The following is a 15,136-nucleotide window of genomic DNA, read 5'->3' on the forward strand; positions in this document are numbered from 1 at the left end:
TGTCTCCCAACCCCACTAAAACAAATCCTTAAGTTGTTAATAGCCAGTAATAATAACTCATTTTCAATGGTACTTATTAAGTGTTTGACACTGAGTGCTTTACATGTATTAATCACAATAAATGTGGTATTTAAAATAAACCAAATCTAAAACTGGCTTCTCCTCAGTGTAGCATTGACACCAACTTTATAGTTTCTCTTCATAGGAATGTCCCAAATGCCATGTCACAATTGAGAAGGATGGCGGTTGTAATCACATGGTCTGTCGTAACCAGAACTGTAAAGCAGAGTTTTGCTGGGTGTGTCTTGGCCCTTGGGAACCACATGGATCTGCCTGGTAGGTTGGGGAAATGAAGGGAAGAACATGTTCACATAAGTATGTGATATATCTGCCACATATTATGAATAAGGTTTCTACCTCATGAAAATCACCATTTAGATAAATGAATACAGTGTGTGATCAGTGTTAAAAGTATATGCAAGATATCCAGAGAGAGGGATTAATAAGGCTTATCTCACAGATCATATAACAGTTGAGTTGAACTTCAAGGAGGACTAAGGATTCATTTGTTTAAAAAGTGGTAGGAATAACAGGGCAAAAAGAGCCGCATGAACAATGGTAGAATGATGTGAAAGTACATGACTTATCCAGAAAAGAGTTGCATTGTCTAATATGTCTTTCTAGATAATAGTTGAAAACTAAGAGACTTGGCAAAACCCCTTCCACAGTTGTGTTTTAGTTACCTTGCACCGCCATTAGACAAAAAATTTGTTCCAACTTTAAAACTTGGAAAAATTGCCCAATGCAATCCAGATTTTTAGCCTCTCTTTGAAACATAGGAACAGGCCTGCATTTCTGTTTGGCAGAAATCACCTGGAATCGATTAGTAGCCCTTTAGATGGAGCCTTTACTTTGCAGTTTGTTTTCCCAAGACCAGAGCTTATTGGCATTTTCATATATCATGATGGCACTAGTCACATTTGGTAGCAATATATACCTTTGTTCCAAGTACGTTTCTTATCAATTTGGGAAAAATGCAAGTTAGATTGAGGATGCCTTGATGCATTTTTCTCAAAATGAGAAAAATGGGAGCTAGCACATCCCCCTGGTAAAAGTGGAAATATTTCTGGGTGTTATAGTATGCAAATTGCCTGTTTCATTCATTTGTATTACTTGCCTGTCTCCTATTGGTGTTGAGTGTGTGGCCGCTCAAATTGTGGGGAACAGGAAAAGAGAAAGTAGGCTGGGACCTAAAGTAGTTTGGACATTATCAGAAGGATTTTAACTGGGAGTGACAAGATTAGATCGTAGTTCAGATGAGAAGGTTCTGTATTATGTGTTTTACTTACATACGTTATCTGGACATTGTGACTGCTTTGTAGAGCGCGGGTGGGAGGGGAAGAAATTGCAAGTTCAAGACAAGATGAGGAGGATCTGAACTTAAGACAGTGGCAAGTCTTCCCTTTTAGATTCATTAATTAGAGGAATAGTAAGAGGGATTATTTGTCTGAAATTAATTCTGAACCAGGTAAAAACTAATTGCTTAGATAGAAGTAAAGAAAGTGATTTTACCACTGTCAGAGCCAAGGAAAGGTATTTGGGGTATAGGTATTCTAGGTTTTAGGAGGTCAAACTGGAGGATTAGAGTGTTCCTGGAAACTAAATTCACTCAAATTTATTTAAACAAGCCTAGTGAAGGGGAGAGGGAATAGGAAAGAGATATTAAAGAGACTCTGTGTGTGTGTAAGGAAATCTCTGATCACAACTCAAATTTTCAATGAGCTGTATTGAAAAATGGAAAGGGTACAAAACAAATGATGGATACAGAAGAATGAAGAATGGCCTGGACCAGGGGTGTCAGAAATGTTGCCTGTGTCTTTAACATTGCAGGTATATCATGCTGTGCTTTCTTGTTTAAATCTGAAAGTGCCTCAGAAATCTTCAAAAAAGCATTCCAAGTAGCACTATCAGTCATCTGAGTTAGAAGTATAGATGGGCCCTGCTTGCTTTCTTGGCCTTAAAATTCTTAATGTTGGCAGATTAAAGCCCAGAATGACTTGAGGCTTAAAAGTATCTAAAAATATCAAAAGGAAAGTATAAAAGGATGTATCAGATAGAAAGAAGAGGTGTTAATAGTTGACCAGTAGAGGGCAAGAAGAGCCAGTCTTTGGGCTAACTTGAGTAGAGTAATTATTGGTAAAAGAGGATTATAACCCAGGCTGGGGGAAAATTAATAAGTCTCCTGACTCAGATGATTTGTGATCTGGGTTACTTTAAAAACTTCAAGATGAGATCAGTGAGCCATTGTTGGTTATTTCTGAGCACTTACGGAAAATGGAAAGGTACCAGAGATTGAGAGCAGACAGAATGTAATCCCAAATTTCCAAAATTTCTGATTCCACAAGATGCATATGAACCGTATAACTTAGTTTTTCTCTTATGTGAAATTCCAGAATCAAATGGTATTATTAGGTTGATGGATTAGGGAATGTTTGGTAGATTTCAGCAAGGTATTTCATTGTGGACTGAGAGGTTTGTGGCCTAGGCTGTGAATACAGACAGGGAGGTTTGGGATTAATTGAATGACCATTTCTTGGAGTACAGATAATAGGTTTGTGCCTTCTAGTGGAATGCTTTAAAGGTTTGCTGAAAGGCTTTGTCCTCATTTTTTTATTCACATCAACTGCTTTTATATACTGCTTTTCTGGTCAGTTGTACTAATGATTTTCTTAAACTAGTATAAGAATCTTGTATACATTTTGGGGTAACATCAAAGAGGGATATTGACTATATAAACCATTATAATCCTGAAGGACTTGGCAAGCTGGAATAATGAATCCAGTTTAACAAGATTTACATTAAATTCAAAATTCTTCTAAGACGATTACTGTTAAAAGACTCTGAAGACATGAACTCACTAGTTAAGAGCATGGGCCTCAGTTGCCAGATGGGCATAAGTTTAGTTTCCATCTCTGAAGCTCTATTTTTGTGACCTTAAATATGTTGCTTATCTTCTCTTCATCTGCTCAGTGAGGATAATATTTCATAGGTGCTTGAGGGGATTAAACGTGATAGTACAGTTGAAGTCCTTAGTAAGTTGGATGGTATGTAGTTAACACTCAGTAAACATCAGCTGCTCCTGTAATGTAGGTTCCCATAAAAGAAAACAGAGGAACAAGGGAAGTGCCAGTTTTATACATCTCCACTCTGAGCTGACCTCTCTAGGAAGATTCAGTGATTCTTGTAAACTGTAATAGCATATAAAGCACATAGCACACAGTGCCTGTTACATAGCAGTCTGTCAGCAGTTGGTTTTCTTTGGTGTATACAAGTGAAAATAAGGTGAGTAATTCTGGAAAAACTGGGAATATTTGGCTAAATAACAGACAGCCTAGGAGATGAGGTGATCTCTTTCTTCAAAAATTGAATTAGAAGTTCAAACTACAGTTGGTAAGTGGAAGTTCTAGAATAACAGTGTTTTCTAATGATTGTCGGTAAGCTGATTTGAATGGACTGCCTCAGGAGGTGGAGAACTGCCTGTTACTAGTAGAGAACTGACACACTATTATGGAAAGGATTCAAACACTAGGGGTGTTTGTTTGTTTTTTTGCGCCTCAGTTTATCTGTGTAAAGGAGAGTATTGGTTCTAAGTAATCTCTAAATCCAGGCTAAAATTCTGTGATTTGTTCCCTTTTCATTGATTTATGGCTTTATGGAATCCTCTTCACTTACTTTAAGGTACAACTGTAACCGCTATAATGAGGATGATGCAAAGGCAGCAAGAGATGCTCAGGAGGTAAGTGCATTTATTTTCAAACAGTTGAACAGGAATATGCATTTTATGTTGATGAGGGAATGATTTAGCTGGAGTGTTCAGTTCTGAAAGATTTGTTGAAATGACACTCCAGTAAATACTGGGTATCTGTGTACCTGTAGAGAGGGGATCTTATGCAAAATACGTATCAGGAGTATTCCTATTTATAAGTTTGTTTGCACTTTTAAAATTAATCTAGCACACTTTCAGGTTTCAGTAGTCTTCAGTATCAAGACTTTCCCTTCCCAGCAAGGAGACTAAAGAACAATATTTGTTAAATGGCACTGCTGCAATTTATATGCAGTCTTACTTCTTTTAATTAATTAATTATCTCATTGTTCATCAAGAAGCTCTAATGATTTTAGGTGAGCTGATCTGGAATGAACTGTCTCAGGAGGTAGGGATTTCCCTCTTACTGGATAGGGAAATAACCCACTATTGTAGTAGAAGGGATTCAAACCCTAGGTGTGGATTAGATTCGGTAACACTTTTAGTTCCTTTCAGCCTGATAATTCTGTCATAATTGTAGAATCCTGGAATTTAATCATTCCTTACATTCATCGATTCTGTGTTGGAATTCCCCAGTTGTCCCCCAAAAATCTTTTTAAATGGCTCGTCTTGCCAGGATGCAATCCAAAACAAAACCTGTTTGTTATTGTTTCACTTTTTAAATGCTTCTTTTAAATTTATTATAATTTAAATTACCATAAATACAAAGGAATATATTTATATAACCTAGGCAGTCATATTACAGACATTCAAAATATTTGTGATCCTTTTAAAGGAGGAAAAAAAAACCCCACAAATTCCAATGTTGATTTAAATTTTATTTATTATAATACGACTTAAATATGTTTAAACATAAAACTAGCTTTAAACTCTTAAGCAACTATACAACCAAATCAAGAAGACCACAAAACCAGTGGAACTCAAGTTAAAACTAATTTGACAGATAAGTTATTTGCTGAAATTAAATTACTGTTGTCAGACCAGGTTTTTAAAATTTAGGGTTACCCATACTACTAAGTGCCACGTGATAATTTGTTCTCCCACCAGTTTTCTATATCTCACCTATTGCACATTCACCCTTACAGTGCATCAAAATTTGATTTGATCAGAATTTATCATTAATATATTCTTTTATCACTTATTATTCTCAACTCTGGTGCAGTTTAAGTAATCCTGTTTGATGCCAGTTTTAGCCATTTCACAAATGTAAGACCTGAAAATGTTGATTCTCATAAGTTCATTCATATGGCCCGGAGTGTTTGTGTTTTCTTTAGGTTATTATCAGATTTTTAATACTTAAACATTCCATGGTCTGTTTAAACCAGATCATTTGGCACCCCTACTCCAGTTTTGTCTAGCATCCTTAGACTCCAGTTTGAGAAACATCACCCCATGTAATCTTTATATACAAAACTCTACAATGACAGTCATGCTTTTCCTACCTCCCATTTGGAATCAATTCTACTGCTGCATTTTTATCTAGCTCAGTTTGTCATTGCATCTCCTTCTGTTTTGGGTTTGTTTGTTTGTTTTTAAATCTTAGCCCTCATGGCTTTTTGCTTCTGTTTTAAGCAGTCACAGTTGTTTTAAATGCTGCTGAAGAGACCGTAAATTTTCCTAAAATTTTCTTCTAATTTTTATAATATTTTTTGAGTCCATAGAGAACTGTTCTTTTTCTCTTATGCTGCATTACATTTTTCCTAATACCATGTTAGACTTTTAGCTTTTACTTATCCTGAATGAAGAGTAGTCTAGTTAGATCTAGCCAGAATATGGTATTTGCTGACAACAAAAAGTATATGGGTTATCCTTGGCCTTACCTGGTCTGCATTTGGGTACTGGTAGAATCCCTTTCTGAGGTCCACAGGGAGGGTGGATTATTGAGCATAGCTTCTAAGCCCTGCTAATGTGTAGATTGTAGATGCTAGAATGCATTATTTTTCTAGCTCATTTCTTTTGGACTAAACTAGAATCTTCTGATCCTTTGGATGTACAGGGAAAAATTTCATATGAGTGCCTGTATTTGTTTGTTTATTTAAGTGGGAACCATACCTCCCAGAATGGAGCACACCATTGCACACATCTAGCATATTCTTTCCTCACTTCCCCTACTTCCATACTCAGGCCTAGTGTTTTCTGGGAGTTGTAGTTCTTAAAAAGTACTAGAAGGTTGGCACACAATACAGAAAGAACATAGATGGTACTTTGAGTGCCTTGGAAGGATGTTATCTGTGTTGTAGAAAGTTGTTGACTTAATATACTATGCCACAGTTATGACAGGGGTGGACATTTGAATTTTCTTTTCTTTCTTTTTTTAATTTTTATTTATTTTTTTGGCTGCACTGTGCAGCTTGCAGGATCTTAGTTTCCTAACCAGGGATCGAACCCAGGCCCCTGGCAGTGAGAGTCCTTATCACTGGACCACCAGGGAGTTCCCTGAATTTTCTTATCTACTAGACTTTCTTTCTTTTCATATTAGGTGCTAGAGATAAAAAGATTACTTTCTTTTTTTTTTTTTTGGCCAGCTGGGCCTCAAGGCTTGTGGGATCTTAGTTCCCTGACCAGGGAATTCCCTGAATTTTCTTATCTACTAGACCTGTGAGTTGCCAGATAGTAAATATTTTCAGCTTTGGAGACTATATAGTCTCTGTTACAATTACTCAATTCTGTCCCTGCTCTTGAAATGCTGACTCAACCATAGACTTAAAAGAGTGGGCATGGCAGTATTCCAAGTTAACTTAGTTTACAAAAAATAGGCAGCAGCTGGATTTCACTCACAGGCCAGTTTGCCTACCCCTGTTCTAAGCAGTCAGGTTGTTGTTTTGTTTGTTTTTCCAAAGTGTTTTCAGGATACTGATTACATTTCTCAATCCAGATTCTGGCATTTGATTAAAAATGGGTCTTATTTGCAGTGTTGGTGTGGGTTTTCTTTCATGTTGATTTTAAAGGTATTTTAGTGATGCAAGCTGTTTGAGAATTGTTGGTCACATTAAATCAAATGCTGGTCACGTTAAGTCCTGTAACATACATTTTAATATGTGATTTAGGTTTTCCATTTCATCTTGGGAATTTGACAGGCTTAAAAATATTAGTGCTTTGGGGGGAGATAAAATGCCAAGCAGTTTATTTTCTACATATTATATTTTTAGATATAATTGGAATAATTTTCCATCGTGTAAGCATTGATTTAAATACCTACCTGACTGCTGAAATAATATGGCTTCTGTAGGTTTTTTGAGATGTTTCAATGTTGTATGATACTGGATCATGTGATTGGCTAGTTATGTGGTTCAGAGATAGTATTTCTAAGCAAGAGGCCAAGCATAGGGCCTAGTAGTATCTGTGCTGTTTAGTAGGCTTTAAGGCATGAGGAGAGGAAGAGGAGGTGATAGTAAAAGAAAAGAAATATGTATGTGTGGTAAGAAACCCTTCCATGGTGGTTGCATTTAACAAGCATTTATCATTTTCTGCATATTAGGTGCTAGAGATAACAAGACTACTTTTTTTTTTTTTTTTTTTTTTTGGCCAGCTGGGCCTCGAGGCTTGTGGGATCTTAGTTCCACCAGGGATTGAAACTGGGCCCTTGGCAGTGAGAGCAGAGTCCTAACCACTGGACCGCCAGGGAATTCCCCCAAGATTACTTTTTTAAAACTGTATCTCCTCTAGAGATTTGCAGTATAATGGGAGAGACCTATGTGAATTCTTTTTGCAGTATGATAAATAATATAAAACAAATTTAGACCTGATATTTTATATATATATATGTTTATGTTTTTGTAATACTTCATGTACTTTAAAAGACTCTTCATAAAACTGTAGTACCATAATTATGTTTGTATATATATTTATTGTATTATTTTATAATTATACTATATTATATACTTAAAGCAGTACTTTGTTAATATCATCAACTATCCAGTGTTCAAATGGTCCCCATTTATCTCATAAACTTTCTTTTATAGTTGGTTTAAATCAGGATCCATACAGGTGCACAAGTTGGATGTGATCCTCTAATCTATAGGTCCTTTCAGTTTTTTTGTTTTTTTGGGGTTTGTTTTTCTTCCCTTGCCATTTGTTTGTTGAGGAAACTAAGTTATTTTTCTTGTAGAATTTAACACATTCTGGATTTGCTGATTGCAACTTCCTGGTTTTATTTAATAGGTTCTTCTATCCCTGAATTTCCTGAAACTGGTGGTTAATTCTAGATAATTGAATTCAGACTCGATTTGGGGAGGGGTGTGGAAAGAACACAGAACACTTAACTGGTGGTACTGTATAGCTTCTGTTGCATTATATTAGGTGTTATATGATGTCTGGTTGCCTCTCTTTTGTTTTCTACTTTAAAATATTGATGTACCTTATTACATACCACAGAACAGAGCTATCCAGTAGAACATTCTGTAATGATGGAAATGTTCTTTATTACCACTATCTAACGTGGTAGGCACTGACTGCGATATGGCTGTTGAACACTGAGGAACTGAATTTTTTACTTTAATAGCCACCTGTGACTAGTGGCTGCTGTATTGGAAAGTACAGCTATAGGACATTCAAAAAATATTAAATAACAAAGGTAGCAGTAGATGTCTCTTTGTTCCCGATTTTAGCCTAAATTCCTATACCGTTTCATCAGTAAATATGATATCAGCTTTTGTGTATATATAATACATTTGTTATAATTATGTGACCTTAATTTTTCTTAATGGGACAGCGATCTAGGGCAGCCCTTCAGAGGTACCTGTTCTACTGTAATCGCTATATGAACCACATGCAGAGTCTACGCTTTGAGCACAAACTATATGCTCAGGTGAAGCAGAAAATGGAAGAGATGCAACAGCACAACATGTCCTGGATTGAGGTGCAGTTCCTGAAGAAAGCAGTTGATGTCCTCTGCCAGTGTCGTGCCACACTCATGTACACTTATGTCTTCGCTTTCTACCTCAAAAAGAATAACCAGTCCATTATCTTTGAGGTAGGAATAGTTACTGAGTGGGGAAAAAAACCACCTGTGTGTCATAGGACTACTTGCCTTTCATAGATAAGATATATAGAGTTTTAAAGCTTACTCTCTGCCCAAAAATGTGGATTAAAAGTTTAGTGTTAAGGGCTTCCCTGGTGGCGCAGTGGATAGGAATCTGCCTGACAGTGCAGGGGACACGGGTTTGATCCCTGGTCTGGGAGGATCACACATGCCGCGGAGCAACTGGGCCTGTGCGCCACAACTACTGAGCCTGCGCTCTAGAGGCCGCGTGCCACAACTACTGAAGCCCGCGTGCCTAGAGCCCATGCTTCGCAACCAGGGAGGCCACTGCAATGAGGAGCCTGCGCACCATGGCGAGGAGTGGCCCCTGCTCGCCGCAACTGGAGAGAGCCCTGCGCTCAGCAACGAAGACCCAACGCAGCCAAAGATAAATAAAAATTTAAAAAATTAAAAAAGAAAAGTTTCGTGTTTATTAGGAAGATACAAGAAATTTAGATTTCTTGCTGTAAACTACGTTCAGAGTGATGTGGTTTAGCCAGCTAGTGATTTAGTGTGCAGGCTCTGGAATTAGCCCTGAATTTGAATCTTGACTTCATCACTTTTTAGCTCTGTTGACTTGAAGCAAATTACTTAACCTCGTCTATATCTCTATTTTAGCATGGGGATAATTTTTCTATAAATGTTAAGAGGTTTAAGTGAGACAATCCATGTTTAATGCTTATGTAACACCTGGCACGTCATAAGTTCTTTCACAAGTCTTTATTCAGGCAAAACTAATACATGGTATTAGAAGTTAATATGGTGCTTGCCTTTTGTGGAGAAGTAATGACTAAAAGGGGGACTTTTAGCAGTAGAGGTTTTTCAAGTAGAGATTCTCATTTAAAATTGATGCATGCAACATTGATGTTGATAGATGGCTGGGTAATAACAGTGACTAGTAGATGGGAATTTATATGGGTAAATATATAGAACTAGCCATAGTAGTAAAGGATAACAAAATTTTAATCTTCCATACAGTGTTCTCTTATAAGAAGTAGATATCTAGCTAGATATAAAGAATAATGGGTTTCTTAGTTTTCCTCAAGCTTTAGCCAATAGCAGTTTTCAGAACTGGAAGATTCCAAAAACTTTTTCTTATGTCCTTTCAGATTGTCCTTAATATTCTTCCAGAGGTAATGGATAAATCTTTAGTTTTTTAATGTTTAAAAAATTGTCTTGGACAAGAAAAAACAGGTTGTTAGGGGTGAAAGTGATGAAGGGCTTTACAGGTGCAGTTAAACCACCTGTGAAAATTACAAAATTGGTGTTGAGCCACAGTCTGTCAAGGAAGCAGCTAAGATGGTTTATCTTTTAGCTTTCTTTTGAAGGCAAAATTTACTATATATTCTTCTTCCTCTTACAGAATAACCAAGCAGATCTAGAGAATGCCACAGAGGTGCTCTCGGGCTACCTTGAACGAGATATTTCCCAAGACTCTCTACAGGATATAAAGCAGAAAGTACAAGATAAGTACAGGTAAGGTTTTCTCCAGTAGTTGTTGAACAAAAATGTCGGCCACCGGTGGTCTGGTATGCCTTAGTGGAGAAGTTAGATGATGGTGAAACTTGGGTTTAGCATATTCAATAACTGAGCAGCTGCCATGTTTCTCACAGATTGCTTCTGTCCTTTGGGCAACAGATTCCAGATAGTGCTAGTCAGGCGTAGGGAGGAAATCAGCCGTTTATCCCACTGGCTGATTGTGCTTCTTGCATGCAGTTTTATCTATGTAGTTGCTGCCCTGACAGGAAGAAGGAGCCCCAAAAGGGCAAGTGGCTATTAGGATGAGGGGTGAGATTAGGATGCTGGCCCTAGCCTAGGGATCCTGTGGATCATGGCTTTTGACAAGTGAGCTACCCAGACTTTTTAAAGAGTTTTTCTAAGGAGAAATTTACTTTGTCCTAGAGATAGGTGATACTTTAAGATATGTTACCACTTAAGTAAAAGATGCAGAATGTTTGCTTTCTCAACATGGAGCTCTTTCTCCCACAGTTGTTTTCTGGCAAATACTAATATCTTTTTAATAGTAGTAGAAATCTCTGGGAATTTGGAAGACTTGCAGATTTAGTCCTAAGTAACATTTTCACTTCCCTTAGCCAGCAATAGCTGCCACTAGTTCTTTAAGGTTTTGCAGATGTGAATAAATAACCCCTGAAACTACTTCTTCCTAAAACTGTTTACTTACCTGTAGAATGACAAGATTGAGTCAGATGATTTCTAAGGGCTTTATTTTATTGCTCTAGAATTAATTTCCCAAAACTGGGAACTTCAAAAAATACCTTTTTAAAATGAGAAATAGTCATGTCTTTACATCTAGACCTGAAAATGTGCCTCTTAAAAACAAAAACAGGTGCTTGGGGGAATTCCCTGGCGGTCCAGTAGTTAGGACTCCCAGCTGTCACTGCTGAGGGCCCGGGTTCAATCCCTGGTCAAGGAACTAAATCCCACAAGACATGCAGAACAGCCAAAAAAAAAAAAAACAGCACAACAACAACAAAAAGCAGGTGCTTGGTTCTAAGTATAACTGTATAAAATAAAAACTGTAGGGGACCTTAAAAAATAAGTAAATGCCTCTTTTTTTTTTTATTATTGGAGGCTGACAATGGGTTTTTTTTTTTTTTTTCTCTTTGATTACAGATACTGTGAGAGTCGACGAAGGGTTTTGTTACAGCATGTGCATGAAGGCTATGAAAAAGATCTGTGGGAGTACATTGAGGACTGAGAATGGCCCTGCATAAAATGAACTCTGAAAACTTTATCGTCTAGAGTGCTCATGCAATTAAAACAAACAAAACAAAACAAATACAAACAAGGAGGCACTAAGCCTATTCTGACACCGCTGGTCTATAGTACCAGAATTCTGTTTTGTTAATGGAAAGTTTAAGTAAATTATATTGTAATAAAAAAAGGTAGATAAACCATTGTACAACAGTATTCTAGGCCGCCAACAAAAGTGTGACAGACACACTAAAAGCCCTCCAACTTTAACTTGTAACGTAGCTTCGTTCTCAAAGCTGACTCCTTTTTTTCATTTTCTTTTTCCTGAGTGTAGTACAGTTAAAATTTAAAATAGCTCTTTGACACTGCTTTTCATGTCCAAACCAGCCATTTTGTTGTACTTTGGTAAAGGACCTCTTCCCCTTCCTCCCCTGCACATACAGATACACCCAAACACGCAGACTGTCTCTTTCTCATACCCCAAGGTCATGAGTGAATGATTAGTTCCTTGTAAAGAGAATTCTTGGGGCGGGGAAGAGGGTAGGCAGAAAGAGGGGTTAAACAAACAAACAAAAAAAAACAAAAAAACTTTGTATATGACTTTTAAAACAAGAGGACAACACAGTATTTTTCAAAATTGTATATAGCGCATATGCATGGACAAAGCAAGCGTGGCACGTGTTTGCATAATGTTTAATTACAAAAAATATTTATTCTTTAAAAATCTTCAAGATTATGTCTTTTGCTGTGCATTTTCTTTCAGTTTGCTTTATCTTTCCAGGGTTGAGGGTTGGACTAAAAGGTGTGTTGGTTTAGCACCTCTGGAAGACCTATCTAGAGCTCTTTGATTTCCCTTTCCTGAGATTACTTTGCCCTCTCTGGTTTGATATGTTTGTTGCTAGCCATGGGCCTCATGCCCTGAATTCCCAGCTCCTGGTTGGGTATAGAGAAGTCAAGTTCTGACTAAATGCCATGGCCTGATAAGGGCTGCAACAGGGAGCTTTGCTGCTGCAATTCAAGAATCACCCAGTCCCTAACCTCATCCCTCTCCACGGCCTCATGCATCTACGTAAGCCTTTGTGTGCCCGTGTCATATAGCTGAAGGCTTCCTGTCACATCCAGAGGAAACATTTCAAAAAATTTTCCCCTTAATTGCTGCTTTGAGCCTTTTAAGATTTTAGTTATGGCTCTTCTCTCACCCCTTCTTTACGTTAGGGTGTCAGATAGAATGTTTTTCCTTTAAATATAAATAAATAGCCATTCACTTAGTTTCAGATTGTGAATTAAAAATGGCAGATACTGAAATTGCTTATGTGTGTTGCTGTGGGTTCAGTTTGAAGGCAAACACCCTAGAACTTGATATTCCCATCTAGTGCATTTAAATAGAAACCACTGTTTGCTTCTTTTCTATTGTCAGCAAATAGGAGAATTAATAATGTGTTTTAGCTGTGATGTCCATTTTTATGAAATTTCTACTAAGAGCTATGTTAAAAGTAAAGGGTGGTGGTGGTTTTATTAACTATGTATCTGTTTAGGCCATTCTTGCTGTGGTATTTTTCAACAGATTAGCATCCCTAAATCTGTCAGTTTTATACAGGAGTACAGAGTGAACTAGGCAACTAGATTGAGGTCTTAATACTAAATACCACTTGTGGCTGAAGGACCTCTTTGTCTTCCTCTAAATGTCTTGCGCCTAGGGAGTGTTTACCGTTTGTGAGGCAGCTTTGTCTGCTCTTGCATTGTACATCTTATTACATCATTGGGAAGTAGGTTCACTTTCCTCTGGCCTTTTGCCTAAGTTAGGCTTTGCTAAATCAACCCTACTTTTCCTTTTAGAAAAGGTTGTTACATGAGATGTACTTGCAACTATTCTTTTCCCATCAAAAATCAGTGAATGTTTGCTGAATATATTATGCTGCTTCCTTAAACCACTTGTTGCTTTAGGATCAACTTTACCTGTACCTTTTATCCTCCCTTCTCTTGCCACTTTAGGTGCAAATCTGAACTCAGTGTCTGCTTCTTCCGTATTCTCTTCTCCTCCCCTTTCCCTGTCAACCATTTGACTTTATTTTCAATGACTGCATCAATCTTAAAAGACATTTATCAAAACTAAGGATTTTTTTTTTTTAAAGAAAGCTTGAATAAGTTCCTTTCCCTGGTAACTTTGAAAAGCAGCCAGAGTTGCTATCTAGATATATGTGGTTCCATTAAAATGTTTTCTGTATGTGTGGTGTTTTTAAAAAACCTTACCAGTTAACTGCAGTATGTAAGTTTGAGTGTCATAAATCCTTTTTACATGCTCCCCTTACAACAGGTATCCAAAAACAATGTGTGCACTTCATAATATCAGCCCCCACCCATGGAGGAACAGCGCTTTTTAGAGCTGCTTTCTAGTTTCAGTGTTGGCATATTACCTGAGGGTATAGCAATTGTGGGTGCATTCCCTAATTTGTATGGATCAAGATGAATTGGCATTTTCCACTTCCAAGCTTTTAACAGCTGTCTCCATATTTGACAGAATTCCCTGAGTTAATTGCTTTCATTGTTAGTAACTTCAGTGACCCCAGCTGGGATAGGCAAGCCATATTGTATGACAGCTTCCCTGTTTCACCTACCTAAGTCTTTCTGTCAGAGGGCTCTATTCATGGTCAGCACCAGGGTCTCCCTGTCTTCTTGAGGTTTTCTGAAAAGTGCATGCTTCATCTGAACAATTCATTGAGCAGTAGATGGACTTTAAATTATTTACAATAAAATGTCGATCCAAAGCGCAGGATACAAACCACAGTGGTAAAATTGAGTAGTATATAATATCATCAGACTCTAAATTCTGTGTAATCTGCTGCGACCCAGATTGTATATGTTTTATGTGTGTTTAAATAAATACATTAAATACACAGGTGTATACATACACACAAATATAACAGATCCAAGACTGACTGACTTGATTTGAAATGGTTGAATCTGCAGTGTACAATGTGGATCAACCATGATTAGGAACTGAAATTTAGTATAAGAGAGAAAAGGACTTGATGTAACAAAATCTTTTAGCTACAAATCCCAGTATAGAGCACTTGGGGGATGGGAGGGGGCGGGTTGGTGAGACAATCAGATCGGTAAATTGATTAAATGCTCCTAACCCTGTAATTTTGTGCATAGAGCACCCTGTGCTGTGGAAATAACTGTTCTTAGATTTTCATTGTAACTGGACTGTTCAGGTTGCCCAGAGGGAAAGAACATTCCTAATTCTAATAAAATAAACTTTTATTTTGTTATTCCATTAGTTACTTATGTTTATTTTTATAGTTAAAAAAAAAGACGGTGGCCTAACAGTCACCTGTATTATGTGCCTTATTCACTGTTCCTACTTAACATGAAATGTCAAGGTTTGGTTCAGTTTCTTTTCAGGGAACTGTGAATGAGACTATCCCCAACAATTATCTTGGTTAATGAAGCCTTCAGAGCATTTTCTGGAAGACTTCCAATTTCTGTGTCTTGAACATTGAATTTAGATTGCTATTCATGTTGTAACAGTGATATTAAATGCTCAGTAGATGTTTGTCAATTTATAAAGATAAAAT

General features: G+C 37.2%; 1 protein-coding gene across 2 annotated transcripts in view; it reads left to right on the forward strand.

Moving 5' to 3' along the window:
* ARIH1 (ariadne RBR E3 ubiquitin protein ligase 1) overlaps nucleotides 1–14,830 on the forward strand; it is a 120,936-nt gene extending 106,106 nt beyond the window's left edge. For both annotated transcript variants that reach the window (XM_067752617.1, XM_067752609.1), the window contains 5 exons: nucleotides 206–336; nucleotides 3,739–3,796; nucleotides 8,535–8,795; nucleotides 10,207–10,319; nucleotides 11,478–14,830. In XM_067752617.1, coding sequence (XP_067608718.1) covers nucleotides 206–336; nucleotides 3,739–3,796; nucleotides 8,535–8,795; nucleotides 10,207–10,319; nucleotides 11,478–11,562 — 648 coding nt within the window. In that variant the 3' untranslated portion in view covers nucleotides 11,563–14,830. The remainder of the gene's footprint in view (nucleotides 1–205; nucleotides 337–3,738; nucleotides 3,797–8,534; nucleotides 8,796–10,206; nucleotides 10,320–11,477) is intronic.
* The last annotated feature ends 306 nt before the right edge of the window (nucleotides 14,831–15,136 follow it).

This window comes from Pseudorca crassidens, chromosome 1, assembly GCF_039906515.1.
Source record: "Pseudorca crassidens isolate mPseCra1 chromosome 1, mPseCra1.hap1, whole genome shotgun sequence".
In the NCBI taxonomy this organism is placed as follows: Eukaryota; Metazoa; Chordata; class Mammalia; order Artiodactyla; family Delphinidae; genus Pseudorca; species Pseudorca crassidens.